Below are 17,260 nucleotides of genomic sequence, written 5' to 3' on the forward strand. Positions count from 1 at the left end.
TGTGCAGCTGAAAGCTAATAAAGCACAATCTGAATGATTTGTGTTCATATTTCTATGCTACATGCTTTGTTTGCGCTTTCAAAATGAAATGTATGTATGCTGGTGTGAGCACCAGGGGCAGGCTGAACGATCCGAGCCACGACTCAGTAATATCGATGGTGGATGGACACGTCATAGAAAAGAGAAAAACTAAAGGAAGAAAGAAAAATGGTGATATTCTTGCGGGCGAGTTTTTCATAAACCTTTGGGAGCTCTGTTTGGAATAAACATGTTTCTGTTCACATACAGTCTGAATCTCAACCTCTTCCCATGGTGCTCATCGTGGGAACAAAATGCAGAATGTCTGAAAGCAATGAAAAGAGTCTGCTCTCCCAAATCACACTCTCAGGTTCTTCTGTTTCTCCATTTATTTGACAGCAGGAGCAGGAAGTTGGCGGAGAGTTTGAAGTCCTTAAACTTTGGTCTTTGGTTCTGTGCAAATATCTTGAGCTACATGTCTTTTTGCTTCCAAAGAGCTAGACATTTAGGTCAATTTAACTCAAAGTTACACACAAACTGCTGCTCTTAACTGATCTTAGAGTCAGCGACAGCTTGCCTCACACTCTGCTCTCCATCAGTCTTCCCACCAAGAGGTTTATCAAACAAACTGCAGAGCCTCAGCTTGACAACATCCAGTCTTTGTTAAGCGTGCGGACACTCCTGTGAAATGGAGACACGCTACAGTACCTAATCGGGTTTAAGTCAAGTGTAAAGGATCCGTGCAAACAGGCAGGAAGCTTCATGACTGAACGGTGTTTGAAATAACTTTGGTACATTTTCATTGAGGTTGATTTTTAGGTAAACTGGGCTGGCGCCGCTTGCCTTGTTTGTTCTGCATTTAAAGAAACCAAACAACTGGAGGACAAAAGAAGACGAAGAGTGAAGGTCATGTGGTCAGGAAGCAGGAAAACAAATCTAGCAAAGGCCGGACACAGGTCCTGAGTGGAGACCAACACATGTCGTAGTTTAGTGTTGCATTTCAGGCAGGAGTGCTGGAGATCTCAAACACATCTGCAGTGCAGCAAAAGCAAACCTGCACAGAAACACACACAGAGCTCCATCATGGACTGACCTCCTCAGAGTGCAGACCTCAGTGTTACTGAAGTGTGGGATCATCCTGGCACTGAACAGCACGAAAGGCAGAAACATCCAAAGAAGAGCTTTGAATGTCCTTCAAGAAACCTGGAGACCTGTTCCTGGAGATCATTACATTACAAGAAAGCTGCAGTTAAGGAATAAAGGTGGTTAAACCAGACATTGACGTTTGAGCTTATTGGAATCGTGCAAACTCTGTTTTGCTTTTATATACTGGATGTACATAAAAACATTTTCCTAGCAAAATATCAAGTACTTTTACCAGGTACTGTAGATGTGTTTCTCAGTGGGTGTGAGGGCCCCTCCCCCCTCTCCTCTTCCTGCCGGTGTCTGCAGATAAGGAGGATTGTTGGGCTAATATGGGAACGCCTGTGCACACTGCCGCTCAAACAAGCCCGGGGCACTTTCAGTCTGAACACTGTGTAACATTTTCCTCTGGTTACTGAATCGAAGGACATTGAAGGACGTAGGATTTAAGTCTGTTTGCTCGATGTGCCGGCGTTCCGCCTTAAAAAACCTCTGATTAATCAGGGCCTGGTCTGAGACCGCCTCCACGTCACTGAATCCTCTTCTCCACAAATGTTAATCATTTTTTCTTCTTATTTATGTCTTTGTTAAAAAAACAACCTAATAATTGGCATCGTTAAATGTACGTTTTCCCCTCTGTCACTAGCCACCAACTGACTTGGAAAAGTGCACAAGTGTCTGTGTTCACATTTCCACACAGACACTTGAGTGGAGCAGTGCATTAAAGGAGGGCATCTCAAACTTGCATGAAACAAAAGCTTTCTGTAAAGCTAGAAACCATTAGAGAGTAGAAAGAGTGTTTTTGTGGTTGTTTGAGTAAAATGATCCTTAAAGAAAAGCTCTGGTCTGTAGCAGCAGTTGGGTGCCAGGACACACGCTCAGTGTGAAGACTGGTGAACTGGCTGGTGTGAGTCAGATCTCAGTTTTCAGTCTGGTCATTTATCTACATGCACATGGGCAACAGTCACATTTCTGCAGGGAGCTGATTTCTTCAGTGTCAGAGAGGTTCTTGTAATTGGGTAAAAGGATGAGGAAAAAGTATCCTGCTGTGTTTCTTCTTAAAGCCAGATGTGTCTACAGTGTCTGAGCAAAGTGCACGGCAACAGAGGCAGAGAAAGTATGGATGTGACAGCGGAGCTGGAGGGGAAAAGGATGCACACGTCCAAAAAAGATTTCCTCCTTCCAGAGGCTGAAGGAACCTGCTAGAAGTCTGAATATGTCGTTTTCCCTCCTTTGCAAAATTAGTCTCGTTGGTACATGTTTGTGTGCATGCTGCCTCAGTGTTGGAAACTTAAACAATGGCACATGGACAACATCATCCAGAGTCTCCAAACAAAGCTTACAGACTCATAATGGTCCTCTTTCACAAAGGGTCAAAGTTCACATTAGGAGGCTGGAATTCTGATTCAGTAAAAGGACCAGATGTTACAGTCCCTGATCATGCATTGCTTTAACTGGAGAAAATCTTAAAGGATGGCTGTTAAGAGGAAAGCCCAGAAACTTTACCAGCAGCACACATCGTTGTGCGCCTCGACTTTCGGTCTTTAACCCAGGCTAATCTGCCATTTTTTCTTCCTTGGTTAGGGTTAGCGATTAGAGATCTGATCTAGATTATCATTTTAAAACGTGGGACACATCGTCAGTAGTGGACCTTGGATTCATCGGCTGTTTCGGCTGTTATCGCTAGACACCCTCATCCAAGGAGGCCCTGCCAGGGTTGATCAGGCCCCGGAGTGTCTCTGGAGTTGCACCACGATGGTGGTTTAATTACTAGTAAAATGCTGTAATAGCTTCCAGCTAGTACTCTGCCAGTGTGGACTGTGTAGACTTCATGTGTTTCAGTAATTGTTGTTCTGTGTTTGTTAACCTGATTTCATAGCCCTGCAGAGTAGTTTGCATTTTGCTTTGTCATTTTTATAGACTTTCACTTCCACAGGACAACCCCGTCTCACTATTATGTCTCTGTACATAATAGTGAGATTGCAGACTGATGCTGCCAAAACAGCAGCATCAGTCTAATTATCTCCAAACTTTCTTGGTTCATAATGTTTCAGTTCACATTTAGTTTTCATGACTCACTGTTGAATATTCACCTTGTTTATTATTTTACTTTATTTTATTATTTGTGTAACTTTGATGTTTGTGCATTTTAAAATCCATACATTCACTTTTTAAACAATCTGTTTTCTCATCATCACATCAGACCAGAGCAGCACCTGCAGCACATCTTTCACTCTTTCCCTGCTCAACTCGTCTCAGCGCTTTTAAGATGAGAAACACGGCCTCAGACTTGGAGGTGCTGATTCTCCCCCGACTCACTTCACTGGGATGCAAACCCTTCACAGCTCAATGAAGATGAAGCCAACAGGACCACAGGAAACAGTGATGAGATGCTGAGACTGTTAAATCTGACATCCTTGGCTATTTCTAGAAACCCTGTCCATAAATGGCTTGAACAGAGTCAAAGGGCAGCGAGTCTGACATACAGCTGCTCATGAAAACCAAGCTCTTGCTGGATCGTTTCAATATCCACGTCTATGAATAGCCTGAATATGAGCTTTTATGTGATGCCCAAGCTGACCTTAGCAAACCGAACCATCAAGCTATCTGATCTTAAAATGCTTTTGTGAGTTGAGGAGCTGCTGGTTTCGATGCTGTTTAAAGACTTGTTGTTTCCTCCCGTCTGTTACAAACAGGCTCCATCAGTCAGGCCGACAACAAGGAACAGATGTTGTGTAGGAGGAACGTTGGATTATTGCTGCTCCGGCAGAAGCATCAGTGAAATGCCTGGAAGCTAAAATGGAAATGTTTGAATCATGAATCATAATTAAGAGTGTTTCAAGGAAACGCTGGAGGTTTTCAGTGGGTTGGAGCTCTGTGGAGACTCCACTCAATGTTGAACACAACAGATGTGATTTTGCTGTGAGAATGTGAGCTGAGGTGTTCGTGTGAACAAAGGTTGGACAAAGTGCGTCTGCGTTGTTTGACGGGACGTGTAAATGTGCACGTTTTTAAATTCTTAGATGTCTGTTCTCCAAAAAAATAAAAAAATGCAGTAACCAAGAAAAAAATGTCACGTTTACTGAAATCCCAGCTCGATTTAAATGTAAACGTTGATCATAATAATCACGACTGAGTGTAATTTGAGTATAATGACTGAAAACAAACTGGACGGTGTCCACTGAAGCCTGGCCCAGTTTCAGATGCTAGCTGTGTTTCAATCACACTTAATTTTGCTCATTGATTATTTAATGATTGCAGCGATTATGATTCATTTTTAAAGCTTTGAGTCTGGATCATCGTCACAGGTGTGAGCTGGGAGGACTTTTTAAAAGTTTCAATTACTTTTTATTTTATAATAATAAAGCTGAGATGTGGGGTTGCTATAGAGACACAGACCTACAGTCACCATGTTTGGATGCTCGATGTCAGTCTGTAAAAATATATTAAAAATGTTTGAAATAATTAAGAAAATCGGTGTAAGAAAGGCCTCTTTTCTTATGTCAACCTGTCAGAAAACATTAATATCACTTAATTTTCAGCAGCACCAGTCTTAGTACCATCCTCCCCCTGCTAGCAGCTTCACTGGTTTACCATCACCTCGTTTTAATGGTGCTTGTTCTGCTTTGCTGAACAAAAATAATGGGCTGAATCTGTGTGAGGACGCCGGAGCAACGATTCTCAAAGTTCAGATTCAACTTTGTGTCCGACTTTTCACAGCCTGCTTGGTTAGGTTTGGTTAGTGTTGGTTAGGTTTGGTTAGTGTTGGTTAGGTTTGGTTAGTGTTGTTGCGTCACCCGTCCATGTGTCCATGTGTGCAAAGAGATTCTTAATCGCAGTCGTTTTATGGAAGCATTCAAAAGAATGTTTTTGCTTTTTCTGCTCATAAATGTATGTGTAGAAATTAGGGACCTGTCCAAAAACAGGTGGATGCAGACTGACCACAGAGGCTGAGCATGCCGCCGCAGCAGCCCTCCTCTAAATGAAGTCAGTTCTCCACTGAGGGCCTCTTTGTAGTTTCCACTAATCTTCAGGTCTATTCTTCAAACCTCAGCTTGACTGCTATTAGACTCTGAAAGTCCAGATAACTGAAAGAGGTGAGAAAGAGAAATCAGAGTGCCATTCACTCCTTTTTTCATCTTCTTTGTCACCCATCCCCCATTTTCTCTCTTTCTACTCCTCATTTTTCTTGCAGTTTGTCCTGATTTCATCCTCCATCTCCTCTTTCTTCCTCTCTGACCGCTCCCGTCTCCTCCTGCTGCTCTCTCTCTCTCCCTCGGGTATGATTATAGTATCTCTGCTTTCCCCTCGGCGTGCTCTGAAATGAAAAATGGATCCCTCACACATCTCTCTCGCCTGTTTGTGTGTTCATGCGCTATAGAGACTGGGTGGGTGAAAAAGATAAATGACAGGAAAATGTGTTCATGTGGAACTAGTTCTGCGTGTGTGCTGATAGATGTGGTGGAAGTGTGTGTTGATGGCATCAGTAAATAGTTAATGAGCAGAGAGAAGAAACGTGTTGAAGCCCCAGGAGCTGCTGATGCAAACGGAAACACTGAAAACACGGCAACAACAATGCAGAACAATAAAAGGAGTCACCGGCGGCTCCACGTGCCACGACGATCAGAGCAGCTTAAAGCTGATGGCAGTCATTTTACTCAAAAGCCCAGCAGGCCTGTAAAGTCTCAGCGCACCGTCTGCTTCAGTGGCAGCTTTTACTCGTCTCTACTTTCGCTCTAATCAGTTCTGCTGCCTGTTTGCACGTCAAGTCCCATGTCAGACTCGGCTGTGACGGCCGTTTGTGTCAGCCGGTAAACGTTGAGCCCAAGTGCAGGAATAATAGAGTCCAGTCATCCTTTTAAAGGTTTGTGTTCTTCACATGCCTAAAACTGCACTCTTCATGCTGAGCTTCCTGTGATGGATTTAGGGTTGGGGTTTTGTTAATTTGGTGTTATGGTACTATCACATCATTAAGATAAGATGGGGCCTTTTATGTGAGCAGAAGGATTGTAAACCCGATTCTGTTTATGGGAGAACACATTTGTTTTTCTCGACAAACTGAACCTGCTGCGCCTATTAATTAAAAAGGAACACATCATGTGTTCTTTGTTAATATTGGCTGAAGAAGTCAGGAGCCAAACAGCAAAGGAGTCTCCCCCACAGGGTTAAAAAGGATGATTTTAGGAATGCTTTCCACTTGTTGAATACAATCAATAATCCATCTTAAACACAACAGGCTTCTGATGGAGTTTCATCCAGCTGAACTGAAAGCTCCATCGGATGTCGGGGTTCTCTCACGGGAAAAGTAGAAGGGCTGTTTCCAACAAAAGGCAACAGTCAGCTCTTTTCTCTCATTCAATTATTAATTTCACACTCCACTTAGCTGTGATTTCTGTCCGCCTAATGTGGCAGAGCCCAGTCGGGACGAGTATTGTCATCATCCTGTAGCCACACGTGCACGCCGCCGTAATGAGCCGGAGCGCGGCGGGGGGGGAATGTTTTGAGTGCTATAATTATCATGGACAAGAAAATCACACACTCAGAGTCAAGTTCCACATCCACACAAACAAACACAGTGACGCCAGCGTGCTCACCAGCCGTGCCATCAGAGGCGACAGCTAAGACGCGCACGTCGCTCAACTTAAAAACCAAAAAGCAACTGTTTAAATATTAAATCTGCAACGTGAAATAATTAACTAGAAACATTCTGCCTTAAAACTTCTTTACTTTATTTAAATGTGAAACATTCAGAGTCATATAAAAGGACTTAATGGTGCTCTTCAAAAAAGTCCAACTCGCTCAGTTATTTTCCAACAAGCGTTAAAACACAGGACACTTAAACATGAGCTCATAGCCTTTGTACAACACACTAAAGAGCAAATGTTTGTGTCCCATATGCACACACACACACACACACACACACACGCACGCACACACGCACACACACGCACTCACACACACGCACACACACACACACACGCACACACACACACACACACACACACACGCACACACACACACACGCACACACACGCACACACGCGCACACACACACACACACACGCACACACACGCACGCACACACACGCACACACACACGCACACACACACACACACACACACACACACACACGCACACACACGCACACACACACACACGCACACACACACACACACACACACACACACACACACACGCACACACGCACACACACGCACACACACACACACGCACACACACACACACACACACACACACACACACGCACACACGCACACACACGCACACACACACACACACACGCACACACGCACACACGCGCACACACGCACACACACGCACACACACACACACACACACACACACACACACACACACACACACAGAAATGTTTTTAGTCAGTGCAGAGATTCCAGGCAGGCGTGTTTAATGGGAGATGAAACACACAATAACAGTGAGAGCCTGATAGATGATTGTGATTATTGACTGGATATTGACCGTCTCAAGCCTCATGTTCACTGACAAACACGTACAGATGCGCGTGCGCGGACACACGCACACACACACACCTGGAAGTAGCAGGTTAGGCTGTACGTTTAGTTGCTTCCTGCATGTGTGTCTCCAGGCATTAGTTTGATGAGTGTGTGTCTGCACACATTAATCTGATGTGTTGACTCCAGCACGCCTGAGCAGCTAATAGATACAGTGCATTAATTATTACAGCACATACCTGTAGAAACACTGAACATTCTCATAAATAATTACCTGCATGTTCATTTCTAAGCAGGTGTTTCCTTTAATATCTCCCCCCGAGTGACGGCTGCACACCCTCTGTTCTGCTTACAGCTGTATTACTTATGCTAATGTGTGCAGCTTGTCACGAGCTGTTGATTGAGGCGGGAGCCAACTAGAGGTGAGCGGCTAGCTTGTAAATTGGCGTCTGTTCTGCCTTAAGTGTGCAAAACACTGTGTGGGTTTCATTTGACAGTTTGTGTGCTGTAACATGTGGCACTACACCTGAAGTCTGGACGTGGAGCAGGTCCCATCATAATGTCCACCATGAGGTTACTTAGTGGTAATGTTTTCACCAGGGCTAAAAATGCTAACAGGAACGATGCTGCACTTTGTGACATCACATGAAAACAGGTTTTCTGCTATTTTATATTTTTGTGCAAAATGCTACAACAGCCATGTTTGCACATCTTCCTGCTGCTGACTGATCACTAAATGGATGATAATTGTCTGATAATTATTTAAAACAGCATCAATAAGCAGAAATGCTTCATGAATGAACTCAGTGTAAAGCTCATGGTTCACTGTGAACAGATCGCCAGCCCCTCCCAGGGCTAACACAGAGAGGGCACCATTCATGCTCACACCCATGACTGAGTACTGTGAGCCAGAGAGAACCCACACAGCCGGCCCGTGGATTCAAACCCAGGACCGTCCTGCTGTGAGGCAGCAGAGGCGCTTTTCTGATGTCATCTGAGCCTTTTGGTTCAGTTTGTAACGTTGAGGGTGGCGTCTTCCTAACACTGCATGAATAGCTTAAAATGACTGAAGGCTACCCTCAGAGTACAGGATAGGAGTACTGCGTGTTGTTCCCGAACAATAACTTGAAAAAATACCAGTTATGAATAATTCCAAAAGTAATTAAACTGCAATTAATTGAGTAAAAATACACAGATGGAGAAAAAATGTTTAGTGCAGGTGAAGATGTTGAGTTTGAGATGTTGAAAGGTGAGAAAACTGATTTGTGATAGAAAAGCTGAACACAGACAGGAGCGACGTCCTGTTTGTGAGACGCCTCCTTTTCTGATCCAGACCAAAACAAAAACCGGGAGAAGTGTTTGATCACAGCTCTCCAACAGCGACACCAAAAATCCACAAAGATCCTCAGTGGAGCAGAAGCTCCTGTTTTAAGCTCAGCTTGTCAGAAAGATTCTGTCGAACATGGCTATAAATCTGTAAAGTGCCAGAGCACAAAGGCAAAACAGTGGTTTGCCATCATCTTAGTGACGTCTATTCGACTCATTTCCAGCACATCATAGCGCTCCGGGTACTTCGACTTGCTCCCACAGTCCAAAGACATGCAGTCAGGTTACACGGTGATTCTCTACAGGAGTAAATGTGACTGTGAATGTTTGTCTGTGGCTCTGTGTCAGCCCTGAGACGCTACCTGACTAAGGTGTGCCACCAGCCCCAGACAGGCTCCGCCCCCACACGACCCTGAATTGAATAAGCAGAAGAAAATGAATAGATGGATGTAATGCTCCTTTAGTGCAGCCCTCAGTTCAGCCTCTCGTCTTCTCTTCTTTTGTTTGGCTGCTCCTCACAAACAGCAGGTGGGTGGAGCTTCTTACACCACCTCACGATGACATCACACAGATCAAAAAGCAGAAGTGTTTCAAGCAGTCAGACAGAGTACTTCTACACACACTGACCGCATCATTATTACAAATGCATAAAATCAGCAACAACATAGCTGTGCGTCCAGTTTGTAACAAAATACAGAAAAACATTTATTTACGTTTATTTTATTTTTAGACGTCATTTCATTGTTAAAAATATTAGACCCTGATTGTGTTTGTGCGCCTTTTATTTCATAGCCTTTATAAAATAACAGGTGGAAAAATGAAATATTTGAGTGGTTTTTAAACACAGTGCAGCCAATGAGGAATGTTACACCTAAAATGTGGAAAACCCTTCGGAAACATTAAATCTCTCCATGTGTTAGACAAGAAAAGAAAAAAAAGGAATTTTGTCTCGTTTTCTGTTCCTGGACAAACTCCAGGGCGTCTCTGTGACCTCACTGACCATCAGTCTGTGTCTTTCTCTCTCTTAGCAGAAAGGCTGGAGTAGCTCCCTGCGGCCGATGGACAGACACGGAAACGTAAAGGTAGATCTCACTGCTGCCATCCGTCAGCTTCCAGTGATCCTCCTCCGTGTCTGACTTCTCTTCCTCTTTGCCTGCTGTCCCGCTTCCCTCCATCCGCCTTCTATCTGTCATCTTTAATACGGTTCCACTCCCATAAAGCTGATGACAGATAGAGAATATTTCCTCCCACTCTGCCGCCTACACAGTTTTTAATAACTGATTTATCGGAGGAAGGTCTGATAAGTGTGCGCCAGCTCTCTGAGCTACCAGAAGCTCTCTTTCATGTTTCCACATCTACATTTTAAGCTTTCTGTATTCACTGCCTCCATGTTTCAACACCTTCCTTTACTCTTACAATACAGCTTCCACCTCTGATTCCAAAACCTTTAATCTCACAGGAACAACATTTTAAATAAAAAGCCCTCAGTAGAATATTACACAGTGACAGGTGGAAAGACTTGGCTTAGAATATTTTATTAAAGAATAAATAAGCAGAGTGTTTTCTTCAGTTTTCTGTTGGGCTCTGTCACCGTTTCTCTTTAATAAGATCAGAGAGGTTCAAAGTTCAGTAAGTGACCGAGCAGCAGTCATTCTAAACAGAACCCACCAAGAAAGTTCCCACCTCGTCCACTCACAGCTCGGGTCCTCTACCAGAGGCCTGGGAGCTTGAGGGTCCTGCGCAGTATCTTAGCTGTTCCCAGGACTGCGCTCTTCTGGACAGAGATCTCCGATGTTGTTCCCGGGATCTGCTGGAGCCACTCGCCTAGTTTGGGAGTCACCGCACCTAGTGCTCCGATTACCACGGGGACCACCGTTACCTTCCACATTTTTCTCGAGCTCTTCTCTGAGCCCTTGGTATTTCTCCAGCTTGTTCCTTCTTCCTGCTGTTGCTGTCATTGCGAACCGCTACATCAACTACGGCCGTCTTCTTCTGTTTGTCTACCACCACTATGTCCGGTTGGTTAGCCACCACCATTTTGTCCGTCTGTATCTGGAAGTCCCACAGGATCTTAGCTCGGTCATTCTCCACCACCCTTGGGGGCATCTCCCATTTTGACCTCGGGACTTCCAGGTTATACTCGGCACAGATGTTCCTGTACACTATGCCGGCCACTTGGTTATGGCGTTCCATGTATGCCTTGCCTGCTAGCATCTTGCACCTGCTGTTATGTGCTGGATTGTCTCTGGGGCATCTTTACACAGGCTGGGGTCCTGCCTGGTGTGATAGACCCCAGCCTCTATGGATCCGTGCTCAGAGGTTATATATACATATATATGAAGCATAGTGAAAAACACCACAACATTAAACACATCCAGTATTAGTGAGCTTTTAACAAAGATAAGCATCAGATTAGATGTTGATTCTTCATACAAGAAAATAGTTTAACACATCTCAAAGAATAAAAAGATCCTGATTGAATTAAATAAAGTAGAATTTATTCTTTTCTTTTTTCCTCCTTGTTTTAAATGTGTTTTTGTTTATTGATTTTAATCCAAATCCATGTCCATGAGTTTGGCTAAAGGCTGTTTGAGTTCTTTTTCATCAGCCTCTGATATGATGCTAAATTATTGTGTCTGCATACATTTCATCACCGTCTCTGATTTTTGTTTTCCTTGTGAACTTAATTTATTCTTCATGCGTGCATTGTCTGCATATAAATGAAGCTGGATAAACCTGCATTCTTCTTTAGCTCAGAGGAAGAAGACCCTCTCAGCTGCCGCTAGACCGATCACAAAACTCCCAGGAGCCTTTGAGCCAGTCTGGGCTGGGGTGCAAAAGTCACAGGAGGAAAGGTAAACAGTTTATCAGATATTAGACGCATGCAAAAGCACAGACCGTGTCAGTGCTTTTACCTGCTTCTTTCACAGGTGCTTCCTCCTGTCTTTGAAGTTTTGTGTTTCTGTCAGACACAAATCCTTTTTCCTTTCTTTTCCCGTCTCATCCTCACTTCTCTTCCTCACTTTTAGCCCAAACCACACTTAATGCTCTCTCTTTCACCGTTCCCATATTCTTGCCTCATTATATCTCAGCTAATCTTTTCATCCTTTTCTTTTCGTTCTGCCTCATTTAAGCTAATGTTGCAGCTCCCGCTTGTGATATTTTATCTGTCTCGTCTTTCTCCCTCATTTCTTTAAACTTTTCATCTCTCTCGCTCTTAGCATCAAATATTCGTGTCATTGCTGCAGTTCAGCCATCTTTTCTGATGTAACTGCAGCGTTTTAATATCCGTGCCTCTGTTTCACTATCACTCACGTCACCTGCCTCCTTTCAAGTCTGCTCACTTCAGTTACTCGAGCAAACAGTTGCTGATGAAAACACATGTATGCAATATTGTGCAATATTACTATGAAAAACATACAGTCACCTGTGAGCCACACATGATGACGGTGGGGAAAAAGAAAAGACCTCCATCAGTAGGTAACATTTCAGACAACTGCAAAGTGAAAGCAAGGCGATCGAAAGGTCCCACAGCCAGTGAACGCATCTACTGCCACTTGGTCCTTTCATATGAGTCAGTTAGCCCGATTAGGCTCTAAATCAGCCACCACAGCAGGACTTAGTGAAGGCCAGTATCATGGTTTGATTCAAAACCTTGTGACCGGGAGGGGTGAGAGAAGGAAGACAGGATAAAAGACTTATAAATGTAATGCAGCTGTTATTGAGGGCGGAGAGGTGATTTGTGTTTGTGAGCAAATCTCCAGCAGATAGAAAAGACAGTCCAGGTCTGATGTGGACGAAAATGTTGGTGAGCAACAGATCACAGGTGCAAATAGTCTGTAAATGCTGGGAGTCTGGGTTCATGGTGTTCTACAAAAAGGTGAGATTTCCATTTCTCTGTAGAGCTTCTGAAGGTCAGCTGAGTAAATCTGAGAAAAAGCAAAGCCTGAAATGTGAAGGCAGCGTTTGGCTTCAGATGGACTGCTACTTTGTGTGATAGCAGGACGTCTGAACTCTTCATCATGTTAGACGCCACCTCTGAAGGTTGTAGCTCAAAGCTACTCCTTTGATTTCGCTGACCTGATCATGCACCACCAACCTGGGACTCTCCACCGTTTGACCCTAGAACTGAAGAAGCTTCTCGGATGAGAGGTGAAACGTTTTCAAGCAACTTAAAGAAGTCCGGATGCTTTTCTTTCCAAGCTCCTTAGAAAACATTCTCAGGTTCACAGTTGGAAGAGTAAGACAAAGACAAAATGAAAGGTTGGAGCTAGAAGTGACCAAAAGGATAGGAGTGTGTAGCCCAGTTAACATTTATTTCTGCTATAAAGTCAATCATTCTCATATTAGAGTCTAATGAGGAAGGGCAGTTTTTAACACGTCTACGTCAGTTACACTTTTCACATCTTTCTGCTGTACATGATAAGCCTGGGTTAGCAATAAGCACCCCAAATTATAACTACTTGTTTGGATACAGTTTGTTTGGACGTGGTTCCATGTGGGACATCTTCAAATCATCACAAAATATTATAACGTGTAAATTTCAGTTTGTCCCAAGAGTTTCAGTTTAAACTCGGCTCCGCTCCGTCATCTGTGCTCCTGAATCTCCTGCGTCTCCTCCTCAGGTACGTTGGTGTGCGGAAACGGGACGGTCAGCTCCTCCGTCTCTTCTGTTGCCATGGTGGCGATCCCTGACTGTGTTGACAATGCAACGCAGACTGACATCAGTTTCCAGAACACTCTGACCCTGGGGAGAAGCAGAGGTCACCACCACCACCATGGTGAGGGAGGCTCCTCCTCTCCCCCACCACCTCCTCCATCACCTCCCCTCCCTCACCTGGCAGTGCCGTACGAGATCAATGAGTTGTACGTTCTGACTCGTGGTCATTTCTTCACACTAAAACAACATTGATTTAAAACTTTCCACACATTCCACAAATGTCTCAAACACTGGACACGATGGTGATCGGTTCCTCTGTCCCCCACCTCTCTGTCTCCAGCTGTGTGTTTGAATACAACGACCCCAATGACTACTTTGATGTATCCAACCACGAGGTGGACAGGCAGGATGACCTGGAATATGAGGTGAGAAAGCGTCAGCTGCATTTCCAACAACCAAATGACACAAAATGAAAATGCTCCAAAAATTCCTTCGGCAGTTTTTCCCATTCACTAACACAATGGTTGTCAACCTTTTTCAAGCACTGGGCCCCATCCTGAGAGGAACCTCCACATACCCAGAGGCAAATTTGTGACTCCATGAAAAATACATGCACAAAGCCACATGCAAGTCACTTATCCTGATGAATACGTCTGGAATATAAAGCAGGGCTCCCAGCTGTGGTTCATCATGTCAGCTCAGAGCAAAGACTCAATTTTCATGCATTTTCAATCACGTGTCTCCCCTGTGAAAGCAAGACAGAAGATACCATTCACTGTTTCACTGCATGTGAAGGATATCCAGAATAAGACTGAAACACATTGGTTGGCCTGGCTGTGTTCACATTTTAATTTGATCCATATGAGCCACACAGTGGATGAATTTGACTGCAGCGTAGGAGACGGTAGTTTACGTCTCCGAGACAAATCTTTGTTCGTTGGTCTGGAGATAATTTTGCACAACTGATGCATATTAAGACTTAAAGTAGCACACTCTCTATTTGAGTCCAAACTAAACTGTCTACTGCGCTCACTCTGCATGCACCTTTGTGGGCGACATTTCCATCGATCCACATTTTCTGTTGCTCATCCAGGATGGGTTTCAGCAGTTGCCTCCAGCTGTTCTGGTGGGACACCGAGCTGCTCCCATCCCTGTCCAGTGTGCCTTTGAGCCTCCTCCCTGCTGACCTCAGCCTCACATGACTGCGGTGTAGTTCATTAGTACTCTGATACTAGTCTGTTTTTAATTTATGAAATTAACTTGTGTATAATATTTATCAGTATCAGATTTAGTATTTTTGCATTGTCCTTTTCTCATGGTGGAATCAGTGAAATGATCATTCTTTTAAAGGGAGCATGAAAAAAGACGAGGAAGATGTCAGAGACGAAAAAAATCACTTGAAGTAAAAAATATAAGAATTCAGACATTTATACCTGTGCAGCAACAATCAGGCCATCGAGAGCGGGACTGAAACAAAATGACTTATTTTGTGAGTAAAGGTCAGATCCGTCATATTTTTGGTGTATAAATATCTAATGAGCCGCTGTTTTAGGCTGAATGGACGCTTTTCTTTGTTTCTGCTTCACTGGTTTGACTGTTTCCTCAGACAAATGACAGTTTGGTCATTAGAGAGGTCAGCAAAGTGGAAACGTCTTTTCCAGCTGGTATATCAGAGACTTCCTCTCTTCAAATTACAATCATTAGATAGCGTGCCCCCTTACTTACATCCTTATCTCCAGATTTAATTGCCTTCCTTGAATTTCATCCTTCATTTCCTTCCTAAATCACCTTCTCCTCTCTGTCCATTTCCTCTGTTGATGCCCTCCAGCTAAAACCAGTGAGGTGATTGCTGGATATATGATGGTCTTAACTGGTCTTTACAAACCTCATCCTATTATTGATGGTTTGCGGTGGTCTTTGAAGAGCGCTCACTTGTTCTGTCTGCTCAGTTTTATCCTTCAATAAGGTTTCTGTTCAAAGTCAGTTCGATCAGACATTTTAATCGTTTTTATCCCATTTCTCTGACCTCATTATCGCTCCTAACCTTTTTATTTGCCCTCTTGTTCCCCTCACAAACATGGATGCTCTCACCCTTCAACATATTTGTCACGTATCAATTATTAGCAAGTTCTGTGTGTCAGCGTATGAAATACAGTGAAAGAAAAGACAACACAAACTTTATCTGATCAGGTCTGTGTGAAGTGTCAGGTTATGGGTCAGTAACTTTAGAAAAGCATTTGGGTCTCTGTTAGAGTGGATGGACTGAGAGCCTCAACGGTTTTTCAAATGTTCAGATACAAAGAACAGTGAGATTTTTCATGTTGGACCGTTTCAGCTTTACACTGAGCTGTAAAGGAGACGGGAGCCACTCAGATAATATTCATGATAATAGCTGCTTCACACTTGCAGAATCAACAAACAAACAAAGCTACGTGAAGAGCTGCGAGGCTCACCAGGAAGCATCTAACAGTGTTACCTGTGTTTCCTGCAGGAGGTGGAGCTGTACAAGTCCAGCCAGCTGGAGAAGCTGGGTCTGACGGTCTGCTACAGGACGGATGATGAGGAGGATCTTGGCATTTATGTTGGGGAGGTAACAGGAGACAGGAACCTATCTTCTTTTAGCCCTTTATTTGAAAGTCATTAGTGCATTTACTAATTCACTCTCTAAACTCACTCTCTAGTAGTTTTTCTGTACATCATTTGGTAACACTTTATAACACAACCCTTGAATAAGGCGCAAGTACCCTGTACTTATGTGCAGTTTGAGGGCAGCAAGTCAGGCTTTTGCAGAAAACAATAAAACAAGTACACTGTAAGTATCCTGTAGTTTCTATGGTGTGCTTTGTGTTATGCAGTGACTAAGGTTCTAGTATCCTGTACTTATGATTTTACAGGGTACATGAGATATAAAATGGGGAAATATTGCTTGATTTTCTGGAAATTTACCATGAAATGACCCAGTACTTAAAATTTTATTTTTTTGTTATTATTTTATTGTTTCCTGTAAAACTAAAAACAAAACTGTGCATAATCACAGGGTACATGTGGTCTAACAGCGTAATTATTTTATTGTTTCCTGCCAAAACCTGACTTGCTGCCTGCAAGTACAGGGTACCTGCGCCTTATTCACGGTGTTCTACAGTGTTACCGCTCATTTAATGCATCCATTTAATGACTTCATTCATTACTTCTTAGAACCAGCCTCTCCTAATTTCTATTAATTATGCCAGCCTATAGTGACTTACTCATGTATTTATTAATTTATTATTAATGCATCTCTTTCCTAACTTATGAGGTAATGTATCACTTCTCACTTTCATGCGAGGTTAATCCAAACAGCATCGCAGCCAAGAACGGACGCATCAGAGAGGGCGATCGAATACTGCAGGTACGCAGACTCAAAACAAAAGGGAGGTGATTAAGAAATACTTCCACACTTTCTACAGAGCACAGTTATTAATAAACACAGGTGTTGTTTTTAACTGATTTGAAATTTTGAGTTTCGTCCTTCAGGTAAGTCAAAAACACGTCCTCCAGAAATAAAGCACAAACGTGTCCTCTCCCAGATTTAATGACTGTGAGGGTTAAAACAGACTCAGATCGAACTATGTAAATTTATAC

At 43.4% G+C, this 17,260-nt stretch overlaps 1 protein-coding gene across 3 annotated transcripts in view; it reads left to right on the plus strand.

The window, feature by feature from the left end:
• LOC308407072 (PDZ domain-containing protein 4-like) overlaps window positions 1-17,260 on the plus strand; it is a 52,097-nt gene that overhangs the window by 19,165 nt on the left and 15,672 nt on the right. For 2 of the 3 annotated variants that reach the window (XM_080898488.1, XM_080898490.1), the window contains exons 3-8: window positions 10,008-10,061; window positions 11,732-11,834; window positions 13,605-13,845; window positions 13,980-14,064; window positions 16,131-16,229; window positions 16,965-17,027. In XM_080898488.1, the coding sequence (XP_080754614.1) occupies window positions 10,008-10,061; window positions 11,732-11,834; window positions 13,605-13,845; window positions 13,980-14,064; window positions 16,131-16,229; window positions 16,965-17,027 (645 nt within the window). The remainder of the gene's footprint in view (window positions 1-10,007; window positions 10,062-11,731; window positions 11,835-13,604; window positions 13,846-13,979; window positions 14,065-16,130; window positions 16,230-16,964; window positions 17,028-17,260) is intronic. The other variant, XM_080898489.1, reaches the window with a different exon arrangement.

Source organism: Rhamphochromis sp. 'chilingali' (assembly GCF_963969265.1).
Source record: "Rhamphochromis sp. 'chilingali' genome assembly, chromosome: 12".
Classification (NCBI taxonomy): domain Eukaryota; kingdom Metazoa; phylum Chordata; class Actinopteri; order Cichliformes; family Cichlidae; genus Rhamphochromis; species Rhamphochromis sp. 'chilingali'.